This window comes from Callithrix jacchus, chromosome 10 (genome assembly GCF_049354715.1).
Source record: "Callithrix jacchus isolate 240 chromosome 10, calJac240_pri, whole genome shotgun sequence".
Taxonomy (NCBI): domain Eukaryota; kingdom Metazoa; phylum Chordata; class Mammalia; order Primates; family Cebidae; genus Callithrix; species Callithrix jacchus.
In genome coordinates this window covers 29801478-29818896 of record NC_133511.1, presented here as the reverse complement: position 1 = coordinate 29818896, position 17419 = coordinate 29801478, and the positions used below count along the sequence as shown (strand labels likewise).

The window sequence follows — 17419 nt, the reverse complement described above, 5'->3', positions numbered from 1 at the left end:
TGTTTACTACCCGTATGGGTTCCTACCTGTGCAATAAGCAGCATGATTAAGAGAAAGCTTTTCCGCCCTTAGTATATTCATAGGGTGTCTCCCCTGTCATGAATGCTGTAATATTTAATAATGAATAGCTTCTGCCTGAAGATTTTTGCACTTTCTTTTGTTTCTTTGTTTGTTTTTTTGATAACAGAGTCTCGCTCTGTTGCCCAGAGTGGAGTGCAGTGGAACAGTCTCCACTCACTGCAACCTCTGCCTCCCAGGCTCAAGCGATTTTCATGCCTCAGCCTCTTAAATAGCTGGGATTATAGGCACCCGCCACCATGCCTGGCTAATTTTTGTATTTTTATTAGAGGCAGGGTTTCACCATATTGGCCAGGCTGGTCTCGAACTCCTGACCTCAGGTGACGCACCCACCTAGGCCTCCCAAAATGCTGGGATTACAGGTGTAAGCCACTGTGCCAGCCAATTTTTTTTTTTTGCTATATGGATGAGAGGTTTCTATGTTGCTCAGGCTGGCCTTGAACGCCTAGCCTTGCCTCCTTGTTCCGCCAGAACAACACTCCTGAGCCACTGCGGCTCCCTGCACTTCATTATCTTTACGGGGCACAACTCAGATCTGAATTTTCTTTTCTTCCCCCTCCCATTTTTTTTGAGAGACGATGTCACTCTGTCACCTAGAGTGCAGTGGCATGATCATGGGCTCACTGCAGTCTTGGCCTCCCAGGTTCGGGTGATCCTCTCACCTCAGTTTTTGTATTTTATTTTTAGTAGAGATGGGGTTTTGCCACGTTGGCCAGACTGGTCTTGAACTCCTGTGCTCAAATGATCCACCCATCTTGGCCTCTCAAAGTACAGGGATTATGGGCGTGTCTGGTCTCAAATCTGAATTTTCTCTTGCCCAGTGAAATTTGATTTGCCACTGAATGCTTTCTCACCTTCCCCCCTTGCATAGGATTTAGCTCCGATATGACCTCTTTGGTATGAAGTTTGACTTCTGAATAAAAGCTTTTTCATATCTACTACATTCGTAAGATTTATTTTTTATATGGATTATCTGATGAATAATGAAGATTTCCTTTTGGCTAAAGATTTTCCACATCTCTTCTTTTTTTTTCTTTTCTTTTTTTTTTTTTTTTTTTATTTTGAGATGGAGTCTCATTCTGTCTCCATCTCGGCTCACTGCAACCTCCACCTCCCAGGTTCAAGTAGCTGTGACTATAGGCGCCCACCACCACACCCAGCTAATTTTGTCTGCAGCCTATCCAGTCCCCATATCAGACCTTCGCTTCTGTCATCTCCTTTCTTCACGGTGCAGATCTGAAGACAAATGACTGACGCTTTTTGGTTTTGTTTTGACTACTATCTTGTTTTATTATTTTGAACTTACAGAAAAGTTCCAAAAAATAGTACAAAAATTCCCATATACTGCAACATAGAATCCCCATATATTAATATTTTAACAATTTTTTTTCTTTTCTTTATCCTACAGATAGGCTTTTGTGAACTTGATAATGTTTGGTTTTTCATTTTCTCTCTTTGCATGTATGTGTGTATACATACTTCTTTCTTTTTCTGAAAGGTCTGACTGTAAATTGCAGATCTATATCCCCTTTGCTCAGTGTGTTTTTTCCTAAAAGCAGATATATTTCTATATATTCATATTACAATGACCATAATCAGGAAATGAACATTTATACATTATTCCAGCATCCTTTAATCCACAGACCTTATTCCAATGTGACCAGTTAGTTGATCTACTAACATCCTTTATATCTATAAGAAATGCTTTTTCCTGATCTAGGATCCAATCCAGGGCATATCTTTCATTTAGGTGTTTTTTTTGTTTTGTTTTTTATTTTCTTGAGACAGGGTCTTGCTCTGTCACCCAGGTGGTAGTGAAGGGTGCAAACATGGCTCACCACAGCCTCCAACTCCCAGATGCAAATAATCCTCCCACCTCAGCCTCCCAAGGAGCTAGGATTACAGGTACATGCCAGCACACCTGGCTAATTTTAAATTATTTTTGTACAGGCAGGGTCTCACCATGTTGCCCAGGCTGGTCTCCAACTCCTGATCTCAAGCTATCCTCCTTCTTCAGCCTCCCAAAGTGCTGGGATTATAGGCGTGAGCCACCATGTCTGGCCTAGTGCTGTCTTTTTATTTTCCTTTAAGCTGGAACAGTTTTTTGGGCTTTCTTTGTGTTTCATGACATAATTTTTTTTCTTTTGGAGGCGGGGTCTTGCTCTGTCATCTGGGCTGCAGTGAAATGGTGTGATCATAGCTGGCTGCAGCATATTAGCTGTTTTTGTTGGCCTCTCTTATCTGCTATACTATTGGCAACAGATGTGACTCTTCACCTCCCATGCTTTCTTCAGGCAACTCCCAGTAAGCTTCCTCGTTCTCCCTTGAAGGCACTATTGTCAAAGTTAGCAGGGATTTTCACCTCCATCTTTCCAGATCCACAGGTTAACTTGTTATCATCAGCTCTCAGCAACATTTGCTACAGCTGGCCACAACATCCTTCTTGAAACGCTGTCTTCCCTTGCCTTCTCAGCCATCCTCTCCAGGTTCTCCTCCTGTGTTATTTCATTCTCAGACTTTTTGATGGCTGCCTTCCTGTTATCCACCTCTAAATTCAGCAGCTCCCAAGAGCTTAGTCCTGGATACACTTGTCTTCTCTATATACACACTCCTAATTAGAGGATCACATCTAATCCTGTGTATTTAAATACAATGTAGAATCTGATGAAGTGTATTTCTACAATTATATTTCCAGCCCTGTTCTCTCTTTTGGATTCCAGCTGCCAACGTGTTGTATCTAGTTGGATTTTCCAAAAGATATTTTAAATTTAACATGGCTACAATACAACTCTTGATTTTCTAACCATTTATCTCCCAGTGTTCCTAATCTCATTTTAGGCATCACCATTTATTAGCCACTCAATTTTCAACCTTATAAATCATTCTCGATGACTCCCTTGTCACGAGCAACTCCCATTCTGTTCCGTATCTTATCCGTTTGCAAGTTCTGTGGCTTCACCTCCAAAATATATCTGGTGTCCATACACTTCTCCCCATTTAAGCGACTTCTATTTTAGTCAGGATGGGCCGTTTCTTGTTTAGAGCATATTGCCACAGACTCCTTGTCTCTTGCCCTCTCCCCTAACAAAATCAGCACGCTAGAGCAGCCAGAGTTCTTTTGAAAGAAAAAGCTGTGTTACTCCCTTACTTAAAACCTCCAACAAGTTTAAGTTGCACTTTTTTCTTTTAATTCCCACACTTAGTCAATAATCCTATTAAACTGCACTTTAAATAATAATTCCAATACCATAGGCTTCAAAGCCTTATGTGGTCTGTCCCATACGTAGTTCCCCAAGTTTTCTTGTATCACTGGATCCTTGTAGCACTACACGCTTTCTTGTATCACTCTGTCCTGTGTTCCAGCACCTCTGGCCTGCTTGCTGTTTCTCAGTGTGTTAGTCTGAAAGCTCAGTCAAGGCATGGATTTCTGTGTTGTGTCTGTCCTTTTGTCTATAGCGTTAATTGACAAATCCCAGAGCATCTAAGACAGTGTCTGGCATTTGGCACACATTCAATGAATATCTCTTCAATAGAATAATAAATATGTGCATGCCATACTAAATTTTTTGTTTTTGACCTCACAGTCTTTACTTTTGCCATTCTCTTAGACTGGAATGTTCTCCAAGATCTTAACATGGCTGGCTCCCCCACTCCCTTCAGCCCCATAACTCAAGGATCAGCTCAAATGTTGGTATCTTAGAAAAAAACGTCCTTGGCACCGTATTTAAACTGCCAGCGTTCTCTGCCTTTGCCTTTTCCTAGTTTACTTTCTTTACAGCACTTATCACTACTTGGAGTTATTAATTTTCTTTTTGTTACCTACACTAGAATGAAGCCACATGAGAGCAGGGCCTTTTTTTGTTGCTGTTGTTCCCTATTCTATTTTTTTTTGTTTAGAACAGTGAGGGGCACACAGTATGTATTCAAAAAATACTTCTTGTACACCCCAATGAGTGAATTTTACAGTGCAAACTTTAAAAATCATTTAAAAATCCACATAACAAGCAAATTCCTGAGGTTCACTCCAGACCCTCTGAATAAAAACTCTGTAGGGTGGAATCTCCCTGCACATATTTATGTACTGGGAAGTTTGGGAACATTTCTGTAAAGCCATGAGGGTAACTCAGGCTTTCCAGTTTGAATAGCCCCATTCCTCATGGTGCGTTCTCTTTTGGGTTCTGTAATGTTGTTTCTGGTCAGCAGACCAGTTGAGACCATCTCAGTTCATCAGCAAGGATGTAATAATGTTAAATCTAACAGGGAGCAGTTCTCACTGAGGCCAAGGAATATGGGGAGTGGCAGCTTTTGCAAGGCCACCGAAGGACCTGCCAACCAGTGGCATTGTCCTTCCACTCACAGCACTAAAAGAGAATGAACATTCAAGTGACTCTCTCAGCCAATATGACCTAGGCAGCTGACTTCCATGTCTATATACCCAGAGAAGAGCTACTGGCATCTCTCATTAGCTGTGTCAAGGTCAGCCTCATCTAAGTCCAGTGCTATCTATAAAGGGGTTTAAGGAAGAACAAGACATGGCCCAGACATGAAGTTGTTTACAAGGTAGTTAACTGTCTGAAGTTGTTGTTTTGTTTTCTAAAGTCTGGGGCTTGCTCTGTCACCCAGGTTGTAGTGCAGTGGCACGATCACAGCTCACTGCAGCCTGACCTCCAGAGCTCAAGCAACCCTCCTGCGCAGCCTGCCAGTAACTGGAACCCAGAAATGTACTGCCATGCCTGGCTAATTTTTTTTTTTTTTTTTAATGTACAGAGTTTCACTATTGCCCAGGCTGGTCTCAAACTCCTTAGCTCAAGCGACCCACCCACCTCTGTCTCCCAAAGTGTTGGGATTACAGGCATGAGCCACCCTCCCCTGCCACGAAGTTACCAAAAAAAAAAAAAAAAAAAGGCTCTCTTCCACATTGTTTCCAACTTTTCTTTCTTTTTCTTTTTCTTCTTTTTTTTTGACATGGAGTCTCACTCTTGTCACCCAGGCTGGAGTGCAGTGGCATGATCTCGGCCCACTGTAACCGCTGCCTCTCAGGTTCAAGAGACTCTCCTGTCTCAGCCTCCTGAGTAGCTGGGATTACAGGTGCGCACCACCACCCTCCGCTAATTTTTGTATTTTTAGTAGAGACGGGTTTCACCATGTTGGTCAGGCTGGTCTCGAACTCCTGACCCAGTGATCTGCCAGCCTAGGCCTCCCAAGGTGCTGGGATTACAGGAATGAGCCATTGCGTCTGGCTGTTTGCAGCTATTTAAATAACAAAGTGGTAGACTAGGCACGGTGGCTCACGCCTGTAATCTCAGCGCTTTGGAAGGCTGAGGCGGGAGGATCACTTGAGGTTAGAATTTGAGAGGACATGGTGATGGGCGCCCGTAGTCCCACCTACTCGGGAGGCTGAGGCAGGAGAATCGCTTGAAACCGAGAGGCTGAGATGGCAGTGAGCCCAGATCTCACCACTGCGCTCCAGCCTGGGCGACTGAGCGAGACTTCGTTATCAAAAACAAAAAGCAAAAACAAACCAGTGAAGAGAATACTATTGAGTTAATTTTACAGTTTTTCCTGCTATGGGTGTTTTCTATTTCCGTCTTTTGCTTAGTTGTCCTGTCTCCCTCTTTTTCTCCGTTAGGCAATCGTTTAGGCTTTTTGTAGCTAATTTCGTCAGTCCTTCTCATTTAAGTTCCAGACAGTGTGCTAAGCAAAGCACTTTACTCGGTACTTTAAAGAACTCATTTAATCTTCAAAATAACGTAGCAAGGTAGGTATCATGGAAGGGAGGGTCGCTCCCTGAAGGTCCGAAGATCCAAGGGCTCTCTGCCATCTAGCTGCCATGCGTACTGCCTACCAGTGGGTACACACCCACTGGAGAGCTGGGTGTCTCTCCAAAGCTGGGCTCTTGGCTGCCCTTTGAGAAGGCAATTTTAAGGGACAGCAGGATGTGGAAGCCAACGGTTAAGGAGTGAGCTGAGTCACTGGGTAACCAGTGTTGAATAATAGTTCTCAGTGTCTGAAATGACAATCACTTCCTTTCCAGAGTGGTAGAGGGGAAAGGAGAGGCGCAGTGAAAGCGCTCTCAAGGTGCGGTGGGTCAGGGTGATTGGCGGCGGTGAGCCGCTCCTTGGGGGTTCTGAGGGCGAGACCCCGGCAGTCGTAACCCGGCCGCGCCGAGCCCGGGTTGCGCTGGACGAGAATTCGGTTTTCGCCGGCGCTCCGCGGCCAGGCCGCTTCTGACGCAACCCGTGATGGGGCGGACGGACGCGAGGGCCGCCTCACTCGCGCGCGCTTCCCAGGAACCCCAGGCCCTTGGGACCAGGAGGCGGGACCAGCCTCGCGGCAGCAGCGACAACAACTCCCGCGTCTGGCAACAGCAGGAGCTTGACCCCAATGCGAAGAGCCGGGCTTTCTGATTGGCTGAGAGTAGAAACGCAGGCGAGCGCCGCCTGAGACCCGCTCTGCGATTGGGTTTTACACGAACCGCAGAGTACGAAATAAAGAGACCTTCAGTCATTGGGCCATTCTGTGAATCTCCTTTTGGCTTCTCTGCACACTGAATAAGCGTCTCAGGATCTTCGTCATGACTCCTAAATCTGGGCCTGTCAGTTCGCCCCAGCGTTTCTCGTCTCTAGGCACGGCATGGGGCTTACAGAGTTTAACCAATCATATAACATCGAGATCAGGTTGCCAGGCAGATTATGCTAATAAGACCCCGCCTTTTCTGCTGCTCCCACTCTGCGGCGGGAAGAACCACCTGGAGGTGGCGGGGGGGGTTTGATTTCTATCACCCCTAGGGAGAGAGGATCGGGGACCCGCTGATCTTCCAGCTCCCCTCACCCAACGTCGTGTAAGTACCTAAAGGATTGAGGGAACCAGATAAGCCAGGGTCCAGAGTACCCCATAGACTGGGAGGGTGTTTCGTCTTTGCTTAGTCCCACCCAAAATGGCGCCCAGCTCTTTCCGCGTCTCAGAGCCCGGCCGGGGCCAACCGACCGCGGACCCGGGTGGGGGGGGAAATTGATGGTGGTGGTGGGGGGGAGAAATCCCGGCGGCACCGCCCGATGGTACAGTCCAGCCGGGGCTGGGACGAGGCACCTCACTCGGGGTGGGGGGTCAAACCATCTGCACCTTCCTACGGGAAAGGGGCAAAGCCCACACAAGCAGGCCCTCCTGGCGCCGCGTTCAGCGCCGGCCTCGGCGCCTCCTTGCCCCTGCCTCCGCCGCGCGCAGCCTCCCCCTGCGACCCCCGAGTGGCTCGCACGCTCCGTCGGCCGCGCGCACCTCTCCTCCCCTGCCCGCGTTGGTTGGGCCGGGACGGCGGTTGGACGGCCTGCGCGCTCCGGCGGCGGCGGTTGCGCTGGCGCTCCGGGCGCGGTGGGCAGGTCTTCGCCGGCCGGGGGCCGAGCAACGGGGTCCGGGGGCTGGGCGCCGGGCCGGGGGTGGCGGCGCGGGCCGGGCTCCGGGGCCGACCGGTTGCGGGCGCGTGGGGCATATGGTCTTGTCCTGTCTGCTGGGGTGCCTAGCTTTGTCTGCGGAGGCCGTGCCGCCCACCTGCCATTGATGGCTAGGCCCCCGGCCTGCCTCCCCAAGCTGGCGTCCGGGAATGGGGCGGGGGGCCGGCCCGCAGAGGTGTCGCCCGTAGGGCTGTGGGGTGGCCCTTGCGGGTCTGTCCGGTAACACCGCGTTGGGGTCGGCCTGGCGGAGGCTGGTGGCGGCCCTGCCCCTGTCCGCCTGCGCCCGGGGTGCAGCACAGAGGCGGGGCGAGGCCGATCGGCGCTCGGGAGAGGGCTGATGGTGTGCATCCAGTCCTCTGCCAGCTTTTGTTAAGCAGGTTTAAGCCTACAGCTAGGTGTTGGTACACTACTAAGTAAAATGGAATATTCCCCGTCTGCCCTCCAGCCACGCGAACGCAGCGCTGTTGAATTCCACGTGTGCGCGCCTTTAGCCTTGCTTGGTGGATGAGTTGGATTTCAGTACATTTTCAATCAATGTCCGTGTACACTCAAGCACAAGGAGGGGTGGCTTTGTGCTGTCATCGAGGATTAGAAGTGTAATGAGACCCACCCAGCTCTGCTCTGTGCCCTAATTCTGCTCTTTTGCCTGTTGAAATCTTCCCTGGCTTGTCACTCCAAATTCTTTAAAGGCAATAGTACTTAACCTTTATTAAAAACAGCAAAATCACTCATGACTGTTTTGTGGCCTCTGTTTATATCACTCCACCATTGCTGTAAGGAAAGAAGGTGTATTATTACATTGTATTTTTTTGTACCTTCCTACTCATTCCAGCACCGCAGTAGCTTCCACATTGATGAGCAGTACTTATTTGTTGCTCTAGAATAGAGAAAACAGGAGTTTTCTTTAAAAAAAAAATTGGATCGATTGGGGGTAAAGTAGTATTTAAACAGTGTTTATTCAATATGGGGTATTTAGAAAGTAACGTTGCTAGATTTATTTAGGACACAGGGTCTCAGTGGCTCGATCTAGGCTCACTGCAGCCTCTGCCTCGCTCAAGCGATCCTCCTGCTTCAGCCTCCCTAGTAGCTGGGACTACAGGCGTGCACCACTACGCCTGGCTAATTTTTCTACTTTTTGTAGAAATGGGGTTTCACCATGTTGCCCAGGCTGATTTCTAACTCCTGAACTCAAGCGATCCTACCGCTGTGGCATCCCAAAGTGCTGGGATTGTAGGTGTGAGTCCCTCGCCCGGCCTTTAGGTTTACTTTTATAATTAATTAATTGAAGTGAAATTGACATAGAATGAACTATTTTTAAAGTGAACAGTGGTGTTTAGTGGAAGACTTACAGTTTTTGTTTTGGATCAAGACAAATGTCTTGTGCCTTCTCTTATTCCGTGAGCCCCCACTCATAGCTGTTACTTGTTTTGCAAGGGTACAAAATTGTTCTGCTTTTTCAAAGAAGACATATTAATGTGTGCATCATATATTATTGTATATCTGAATGTAATCGAGTATGTATTTTAGAAAAGCCAAGGTTCCTTTCTTCAAGGGCTCTGAATGGTTTTTCCTTAGAGGTTATGGATGAAGGATAGCACAATTCAATATAATCCCAAACTGATTGGTACTACCTCAGTTCCTGCTTGCCTGTTTTGTTTTTCCTTCTAGTTTTAAGAATAATGTGTGATCATTGCAGAAAACATTAAAGTTAAGTCAGGCTAGTTGGCTCATGCCTGTAATCCCAGCACTTTCGGAGGCGGAGGCGGGCAGATCCTCTGAGGTCAGGAGTTTGAGACTAGCCTGGCCAACTTGGTGAAACCATGTGTTTACTAAAAATGCAAAAACTGGACGGATGTGGTGGCAGTCGCCTGTAATCCCAACTAGGAGGAAGGCTGAAGCAAGAAAATCAGGAACCCAGGAGGCGGAGTTTGCAGTGAGCCAATATCACACCATTGCACTCCAGCCTCGGTGGCAGGAAAAAAACTCTTGTCTCAAAAAAAAAAACAAAAACCATAATTACCTAGAGATAATCCTTGCTGTATTTCAAATTGGTTTTCTGTGTGTGTGTAAAATATTTGTACAAATGACATAATGTTGGTTTAGTATCTAATTTTTAAAACGTAAATAGGTGTCAAAAGACTTCACTGATGATTTGCCACTTTAATTACTTTCATTATTTGAAGTGGCCATCATGAAGTCCACTGAACTAAAAGAATTATAATATTTTGATTTCTTTTTAACTTTTTAAAAGTGTAATCTAATTGATAGGGATAGGTTTCTGGGTAACAAACATAACTCATCAAAGGGCTGAGAACTACTGAGCTGTAATTTTGGTTTCCTCAATTTTTCATTTTAAGCAATGGTAAACACTTTGTAACCGCGTAATTATATTTGGCAAAAAGAAAGTGTTAAACATCCTGTTGTTGCAGTGTTTGAGTTGTTGAGTTTGTTTTAAACTTGAACCCTGATGTACTTTGACTTCTTTCGACTAAAATACATAGTCTTCTCCCATCACACTCCACCCCAGATAGTGTAGCCACACGCAGTTCAGCAGTTTGTTTTTTCACAGGCAGAATTTATTGTCTGGTATTTTAACTTATTAGGTACTTTAATAGATTAACGAAGGAGAATTTGGTCTGGTGTCTAGAAAGAGCCAGTCAGTTAAAGGAAATACTTGGCTATAATCAAATCTTTGGAGAATGATCCTACTCAAATTCTCCTGAGGGATGGGGTAGAGAGGCAGGAGGGTGAGAGGGGAGCTTTTCGTGACTTATTTTGGCCCGCTTTCCTCTTCCCTATTCTAGCATTAAGCTGTTTGCATGGTTTAGTTGAATCACGGCTTAAGAATATCTGGCCTCTGTTCTTTTTTATTAATGTTATAACACAGCTGGGTGTGGTAGCTCACACCTGTAATCCCAGTACTCTGGGAGGCTAAGGCAGGTAGATTGCTTGAGTCCAGGAGTTTGAGAACAGCCTGACCAACATAGCAAAACTCTGCCTCTACTGAAAAAAGTTAGCTAGGTTTGGTGGCCCACACCTGTAGTCCCAGCTACTCAGGAGGATGAGATGGAAGAATCACCTGAGCCCAGGAGGTCGAGGATGCAGTGAGCCAAGATTGCGCCACTGCACTCCAGCCTGGGCAACCAGAGTGAGACCCTGTCTCAGAAAAAAAAAAGTTATTTTACCATTTCAAGACTTGTGTGGAATTCTCTGGACATTTCTGTCCACCTTCCAGAATTTTTCTGTGCCTTACCATTGACCCTCCCTGTGTCAATTTTAAATATGTGTTGTAGAAAGCACCACCTGAAGGTAGGTTCTTTTTCCGTAACTTGAAATAATTTAGGGAAGGGGAGCGGGTGAGGAAGTGGAGTGGAAAAGGGAGGGTATGGGTAACCCCAAGTACCATTACAGCTACACTAGTTAAAATGTGGTGAAAACGATCATAAACTCAAAAGTGCACAATACTTTTAGAATCCTAAACATGTAGATTACTAAAAGGTTATTATTGTCTGCTAACATAGCCTGTTACTCTTTGCTATTCATTTAAACTATTGTTTATTGCAAACATGAGAATACTGGAGACAAATGCTCGTCCCCCTCCCTGTGGCTTTGAGCATTTGAAATGTGGCCAGTGCTGTGAAGTGTGAAATACAGATACTCAGATTTTGAGATTTAGTAGAAAAAAATTTCAATGTATAGAATATTGATTAAATGTTGAAATGACAATATGTTGGATAGACTGGGTAAAATAAAATATATTATTACAATTAATTTTACTTGTTTCTACTTTAAAAAAAAATGTAGCCAGGCATGGTGGCTCATACCTGTAATCCCAGCACTTTGGGAGACTGAGGTGGGTGGATCACCTGAGGTCAGGAATTCAAGACCAGCCTGACCAACATGGAGAAACCCCTTCTCTACTAATAATACCAAATTAGCCGGGCATGGTGGTGCATGCCTGTAATCCCAGCTACTTGGGAGGCTGAGGTAGGAGAATCACTTGAACCTGGAAGGTGGAGGTTGTGGTGAGCTGAGATCCCACCATTGCACTGCTGAGTGAAACTCTGTCTCAAAAAAAAAAATGTATATACTAGAACATTTTAAATTGTGTATGTGGCTTGCATGTTTCTTTGAACAATGCAGCCTTAGTCTGCTAGGGATAGGGTGTTTCTGGGTGACATTAAGATGTATTGTTTTTGGTTTCTATAATTTGAATGAATAGATACTGCTAGTATGTAGATGGCTGTTTTTTTAGTGCTTATGATAGCTCTCACAAAAGCATGATTATTATTTTGAAGAATATCTTAATCTCAAAACCACTTCCAGATAATTGAGTTAACTGTTATTGAATTAATGTATTCAGTGGATCACTAGAATTTGAAATAATAAAATGACATCGGTAAACACATAATTCATTAAAAAAAGTTGAGCTAAGCATAATCAGCTAAATTTTCCCAAACTTGGCCTGTTACACACTGATTTTTATAATTCACCATTTTTCAAATGTTTAAGAGAAACCTGAAATTGAGAACACTGAACTTACATTTTTTTCTCCTGTGATTTAGAAAAATACCATAATACTTTGATTCTAAAGGTGGAGGAAACCCTTTGGACCAGCTCATGGAAGAACTGTCTTTTTTTTTTTTTTTTTTGAGATAGGCCCACATTCTGTCACCCATGCTGGAGTGCAGTGGTGCTATCACAGCTCACTGCAGCCTTGACTTCCCATGCTCAAATAATCCTCCAACCTTGGCCTCTGGAGTAGCTGGGAGTACAGGTGTGCACCACCATGCCTGGCTAATTTTTGTATTTTTTGTAGAGATGGGGTTTGCCACATTGCCCAGGCTAGTCTGGAACTCCCGTGGCTCAAGCGACCCACCAGTCTCTGCCTCCCAAAGTGCTGGGATTACAGATGTGAGCCACCACACCCAGTTGGAAGAACTGCCCTTTTTAAAACACATTTGGAAAAAACCTACATATAAAATCCATATATTTTTTTACTTCCACGTTTGTAAACATTGACAGTTTGGCCCTAACCTGCCTTTGTTGATGCCTTTCCTTTTACTGCCCTGTGTGGAGATTTGATATGGTGTAGTATTCACAGCATGGCCTCAGGGGCAAAGAGATTCGCTGCTGTGTTCAGCTTGCTGTCTGTGATCTTGGGCGATTTACTTCTGTAAGCCTTGGTTTTCTTATCAAAACTAGTTTCTTAATATTACTAGGGATAGTGATAGTATTCAACCTCATAGATTCTGAGGGAGGATGCCTGTTAATCACTCAGCACAATTGTATAAATGGCTCAATAACAAAGCACGCAGTGCTAAATGTTCAAAAATTGTTTATCTCTTTTGGAACCCCCATTTCAGCCAAACTGGTCTTCCCACTGTTCCTTAAATATTTGGGATTTTCTCTCTGTGCTGTCACGCCTTCCTTTCCCAAGTGGAATGTTTGTTCCTCTCTCTCTTCCCTCCCCTCCTCTCCTAGTTCTGCCTGCCAGAATCCTGTCCATCCTGCTAAAGAGCAGTGGCTGGAAAACTTTTTTTTTAAAGGACCAGGTAGTAAATGTTTTTGGCTTTGTGGGCCCTATGGCCTCTGTCAAAACGATTCCCCTTTGCCATGGAGTGTGAAAGCATGGCTCTATTCCTAGCAAACTATTTTGGACCTTGAAGTTTCAATTAATATAACTTTCCTGTGTCAGGAAATATTATTATTATTTTGAGTCTTTTCAAATATTTTAAAATGTGAAAACCATTCTTAGTGCATAGGCTGCACAAAAACAGGTGTTGGCCATCCACGGGCTAGGGCTCACTATCACCTGTGCCAGAGCACGCTGACTCCACACTGCCCTGTTGGAGCCTTGAGACCATCTCATTTGAAAGAAAGCCTTTTTGTCCCTGAAGATCCTGCAGGATTTCTGTACTGCTGTGTAGTAACAGTAATGTTTACTGAATGCTTACTTTGTATTGTACTGCAATTATTTGTGCTTGTTTCTTGCTTCCTAAACAGATTTTAAATTTCTGGAAGCTACAGGTGATTTTTAGCCCCCTTATGTAGAATGCAGCATAAATGCGTGCCTTTTACCTACTGGATTCTAAAATGTTTTGAGGGATAACTGAGTGAATTAAAATACTTGAAGTTGTTTGTAAAGTTTTTCTCCCTTTTAAAATTTTTTTTTTATTTTTACTTTTTTTTTTTTTTTTTTTGAAACGGAGTCTCACCCTGTTGCCCAGGCTGGAGTGCTGTGGTGCGATCTCGGCTCAGCAACCTCTGCCTCCTGGGTTCAAGGGATTCTCCTACCTCAGCCTCCTGAGTAGCTGGGATTACAGGAGCCACCACACCCAGCTAATTTTTGTATTTTTAGTAGAGACGGGGTTTCACCATGTTGGCCAGGCTGGTCTCAAATTCCTGACCTCAGATGATCTGCCTGCCTCGGCCTCCCAAAGTGCTGGAATTACTGCTCCCATCCCCTCCCTCCCTTTTTTTTTCTCCCAAGATTCTTATTTTTGTATGCAAATTCTACCATTGTTCTTAGGATTGCTTGAAGATTTTGAGGCCAGTTTATTGGGGGTTTTTTCAGTCCTTCCACAAACCATGATTACAGGCTGTCTTAATAGAGTGCCCTTCTAATGGGGACTAGCTATTACTCTTAATTATTGCTCTTTGTTTGACTTTTTAACTGTCCTCTCCAAGACACTTGTTTACATTTAGTCCTTAACACAGAACACTGACAGGACCATGTCCAATTTTGCAAAGGAGAGAAAGTAGGTAGAGAGGGTTAGGGAATTACACAAGTAGGAGACAGGGCTCAGAGCGAATGGGAGAAGGGTCTGGATCCTCAGCCCCAGGCAGGGGGATGTATATTAATAAGGTTTCAGTGTCTCCCATCATTTCTTCTTCTTCTTTATTCTTTTTCTCTTGAAGTTGATGAATTGAAAATTATTCTGGATCGTGTAAGTATTTCATCACTTGATAAATATAAGGACCCATGAATGGTTAATATTTAGGACGCCATTTTATGTGACATGCAAGTTCTCTCAAGTACTTTAGTCCTGTGGAAGTGAGATATTACATAACTACAAAACAGTAATTCTAGAAGTAAAATGAAATTATGTAGTAGTAATTGGACTTTGATGAACTTTGTTTCACTTAAACATTTTAAGAAAGTTTATGTTAACTTTTTTTTTTTGAGATGGAGTTTCACTCTTGTTGCTCCACCTCCTGGGTTCAAGCGATTCTCCTGCCTCAGCCTCCTGAGCAGCTGGGATCACAGGCATGTGCCACCATGCCTGTCTAATTTTGTATTTTTAGTAGAGACAGGGTTTCTCCATGTTGATCAGATTGGTCTTGAACTCCTGACCTCAGGTGATCTGCCTGCCTTGTTCTCCCAAAGTGCTGGGATTACAGGAGTGAGCCACTGTGCCCGGCCCTATGTTAACTTTTTAATATTCTTAATATTTTTTTAGAGACAGTGTCTCACTGTGTTGCTCAAGCTGGTCTCTAACTTCTGTGCTCAAGCAGTCCTCCCGTCTCAGCCTACCAAGTAGCTGGTGTTACAGGTGCAAACCACCACCACCAGTTTATTTTCTTTCTTTTTTTTTTTTCTTGAGATGGAGTCACTCTCTGTCACCCAGGCTGGAGTGAAGTGGTGCGAACTTGGCTCATTGCAACCTCCGCCTCCTGAGTTCAAGCAGTTCTTTCTGCCTCAGCCTCCTGAGTAGCTGGGATTACAGGTGTCCACCACCACGCCTGGCTAATTTTTGTATTTTTTTAGTAGAGACAGGGTTTTTCCATGTTGGCTAGGCTGGTCTCAAATTTCTGACCTCGGGTCTTGTGACCACGCTGGTCTCGAACTTCTGACCTCCCACCTTGGCTTCCCAATGTAGTAGGATGACAGGCGTGAGCCACCACGCCCAGCAGCTTATTTTCACACTTATGTATACTTATCCCAAGTTCTAGGTATCTCACGAAAAATTATGGCATGTGTTATTTTTAAAATATACTTTTTTCAGATTCATGATTTTAAATAAACTGTAGCAGATATAGAAAATTCTAAAACTTTATTGAGGGGCTTTAAAGAAAAACTAAATAAATGGAGAGCACAGTGGCTCAAGGAGTGGAAGATTGAATATTGTAAATATGTCAATTCTCTGGAAACTGATTTATAGCTCTAATGTAATCCCACATTAAAAAAAATTAGACAAGTTGATTCTAAAACATTTGTGAAGGCCCCAGAAAAGGCAAAATACTCTTGAAAAAGAAAAGTTAGGAAAACTTCTCTACTAGAGATCAAGAAGAGATATAATAATTAAGGTAGTGTAATATTGGCACTGGACAGACTAATAATGATAGACCATTAGAACACCATATAGAGTCCAGATATAGTATCATGCATAGCCAGACACTTGATTTATGACCTGGAGGTACAGCAGAAAGGCAGGCAAAACAATAACACTTTTAGAATTAATACAGGAGAAGATACGCATGACCTCAGTGTACAGAGGCATTTCTTAAACAAGATGCTACAGGCACTAACAGAATAATGGGCAAAAGTCTTGAACAGGCACTTCAGAAAAGGAGAAATCCAAATGTCTAACAAACATGAAAAGGTGTTCAACCTTGTTAATAATCAAGGAAATGCAAATTTCAGCCACAGTGCCAGAACACTGTACACCTCAATTAAAGTTGGATGTTGAACAGTAGAGACTTTCATAGATGGCTGGTACAGATACAAATTCACATGACTACTTTGGAAAACAGTTTTATCAAGAAAGTCCAAAATATGCATACTCCAGTGCCCAGCAATGTCAATATCAGAAACGCATATGCCTGAGAGAACTAGAAAAAATATTTGGAGTGATTTGTTTTTATGGTGTTGATTCAAGTAATATTTCAGGATTGCTATGTCATGTTCTGAACACACAGGGAACTTTGTTTCTGGAACAACAGTGAATAAATGTTATTTATATTTTCCTTCTCTGTTGAATATTTAAATACTCCATCCAATGTCTTCCTCAATTTTTAAAACAATGCTGGAAACAGAATAGGCAATTAATGAGTATTCTTGTGTTTTAAAAACTATTTGAATTCTTATAATGCGAACCCTTCATCATGGCTTTGTAGTTACCTCAACTCTCGCTGTTGAGTAATTTGCTCAATTAAATCTGTTTGTGGGTGTAGTGAATTACAACTTCCTCTGGTTCTCTTGAGATCAAGTCTAACCTGGTGGGAGACTATGGCGACAGCAGCAGGTGGAAACCATGCTCGGGTCCTGGCCACTTTGCCTAGGATGAAAGCTGTTGTGGCAGAGAGGTGAAAGAGCTTCAAGCTTCCTAGTAAAAGGAACCTGGGCTTAAATTCCACTTATCAGCCCTGTGACCTTGGAGAAGTAACCATTCTTGGTTGTGGTGAGGATTAATTGAGATCAGGTATTTAAAGGACATCTGCCAGTGCCTGACATGGGACAGGTGCTCGGTAAATGGCTGTAGCTGTAATTATTACTGTTCTATTAGCTGTTTACTTAAGTAACATTGAATTTCCACAGAATGCATTTTGAATCAGGTGGAATATGATTATGCTGGTTTTGAAAATAAAGAGCTGCATCTGTTAAAGGGTTCTATTTTTGTGGTCTTTAATTCCTTCAGGGAATTTGCAAATGAAGCTAACATATTGTAGGTACACCTGAGTGAAAACGTTTACAAAGAATTATGGCAAAGATTTCAAAACAGGAATGCTTCTATTTTGTGTCTCCTGTGGAAAAAAATCCTAATCACATAGTTTTTATTTCTGCATTTTTTTTGAGACGGAGTTTCGCTCTTGTTACCCAGGCTGGAGTGCAATGGCGCGATCTCGGCTCACCACAACCTCCGCCTCCTGGGTTCAGACAATTTTCCTGC

General features: G+C 43.8%; 3 protein-coding genes across 12 annotated transcripts in view; 2 read left to right on the top strand and 1 right to left on the bottom strand.

Annotated features, from left to right (window-relative positions):
- Window positions 1–1335: 1335 nt before the first annotated feature.
- Window positions 1336–6713, bottom strand: LOC144578063 (putative uncharacterized protein encoded by LINC00167). The gene has a single exon (XM_078339823.1). The coding sequence runs from the start codon at window positions 6584–6586 to the stop codon at window positions 6167–6169; it is 420 nt and encodes a 139-aa protein (XP_078195949.1). The 5' UTR covers window positions 6587–6713; the 3' UTR covers window positions 1336–6166.
- Window positions 6714–6786: 73 nt separating this feature from the next.
- PRDM10 (PR/SET domain 10) overlaps window positions 6787–17419 on the top strand; it is a 98180-nt gene continuing 87547 nt past the window's right edge. For all 8 annotated transcript variants that reach the window (XR_013523136.1, XR_013523135.1, XR_013523134.1 and 5 more), the window contains exon 1: window positions 6787–6919. The gene's annotated coding sequence lies outside the window, so the exon portion shown is untranslated. The remainder of the gene's footprint in view (window positions 6920–17419) is intronic.
- LOC144578064 (uncharacterized) lies at window positions 7132–8260 on the top strand. Of its 3 annotated transcripts, none has more exons than XM_078339825.1 (2): window positions 7132–7454; window positions 7972–8260. In XM_078339825.1, the coding sequence occupies exons 1-2, from the start codon at window positions 7134–7136 to the stop codon at window positions 8032–8034; spliced, it is 384 nt and encodes a 127-aa protein (XP_078195951.1). In that variant the 5' UTR covers window positions 7132–7133; the 3' UTR covers window positions 8035–8260. The 3 variants fall into 3 exon arrangements, with proteins under 3 accessions (XP_078195951.1, XP_078195950.1, XP_078195952.1); XM_078339824.1 differs by having other exon boundaries at window positions 7132–7484; XM_078339826.1 differs by having other exon boundaries at window positions 7132–7446; window positions 7972–8130.

Coding starts and splice junctions, on each gene's coding strand:
- LOC144578063 (XM_078339823.1), bottom strand. CDS start 6,586: ATGACTGAAGGTCTCTTTATTTCGTACTCTGCGGTTCGTGTAAAACCC.
- LOC144578064 (XM_078339824.1), top strand. CDS start 7,134: ATGGTACAGTCCAGCCGGGGCTGGGACGAGGCACCTCACTCGGGGTGG. Junction 7,485..7,971: donor GCCGGGGGCCGAGCAACGGG/GTCCGGGGGCTG, acceptor TCTGCCCTCCAG/CCACGCGAACGCAGCGCTGT.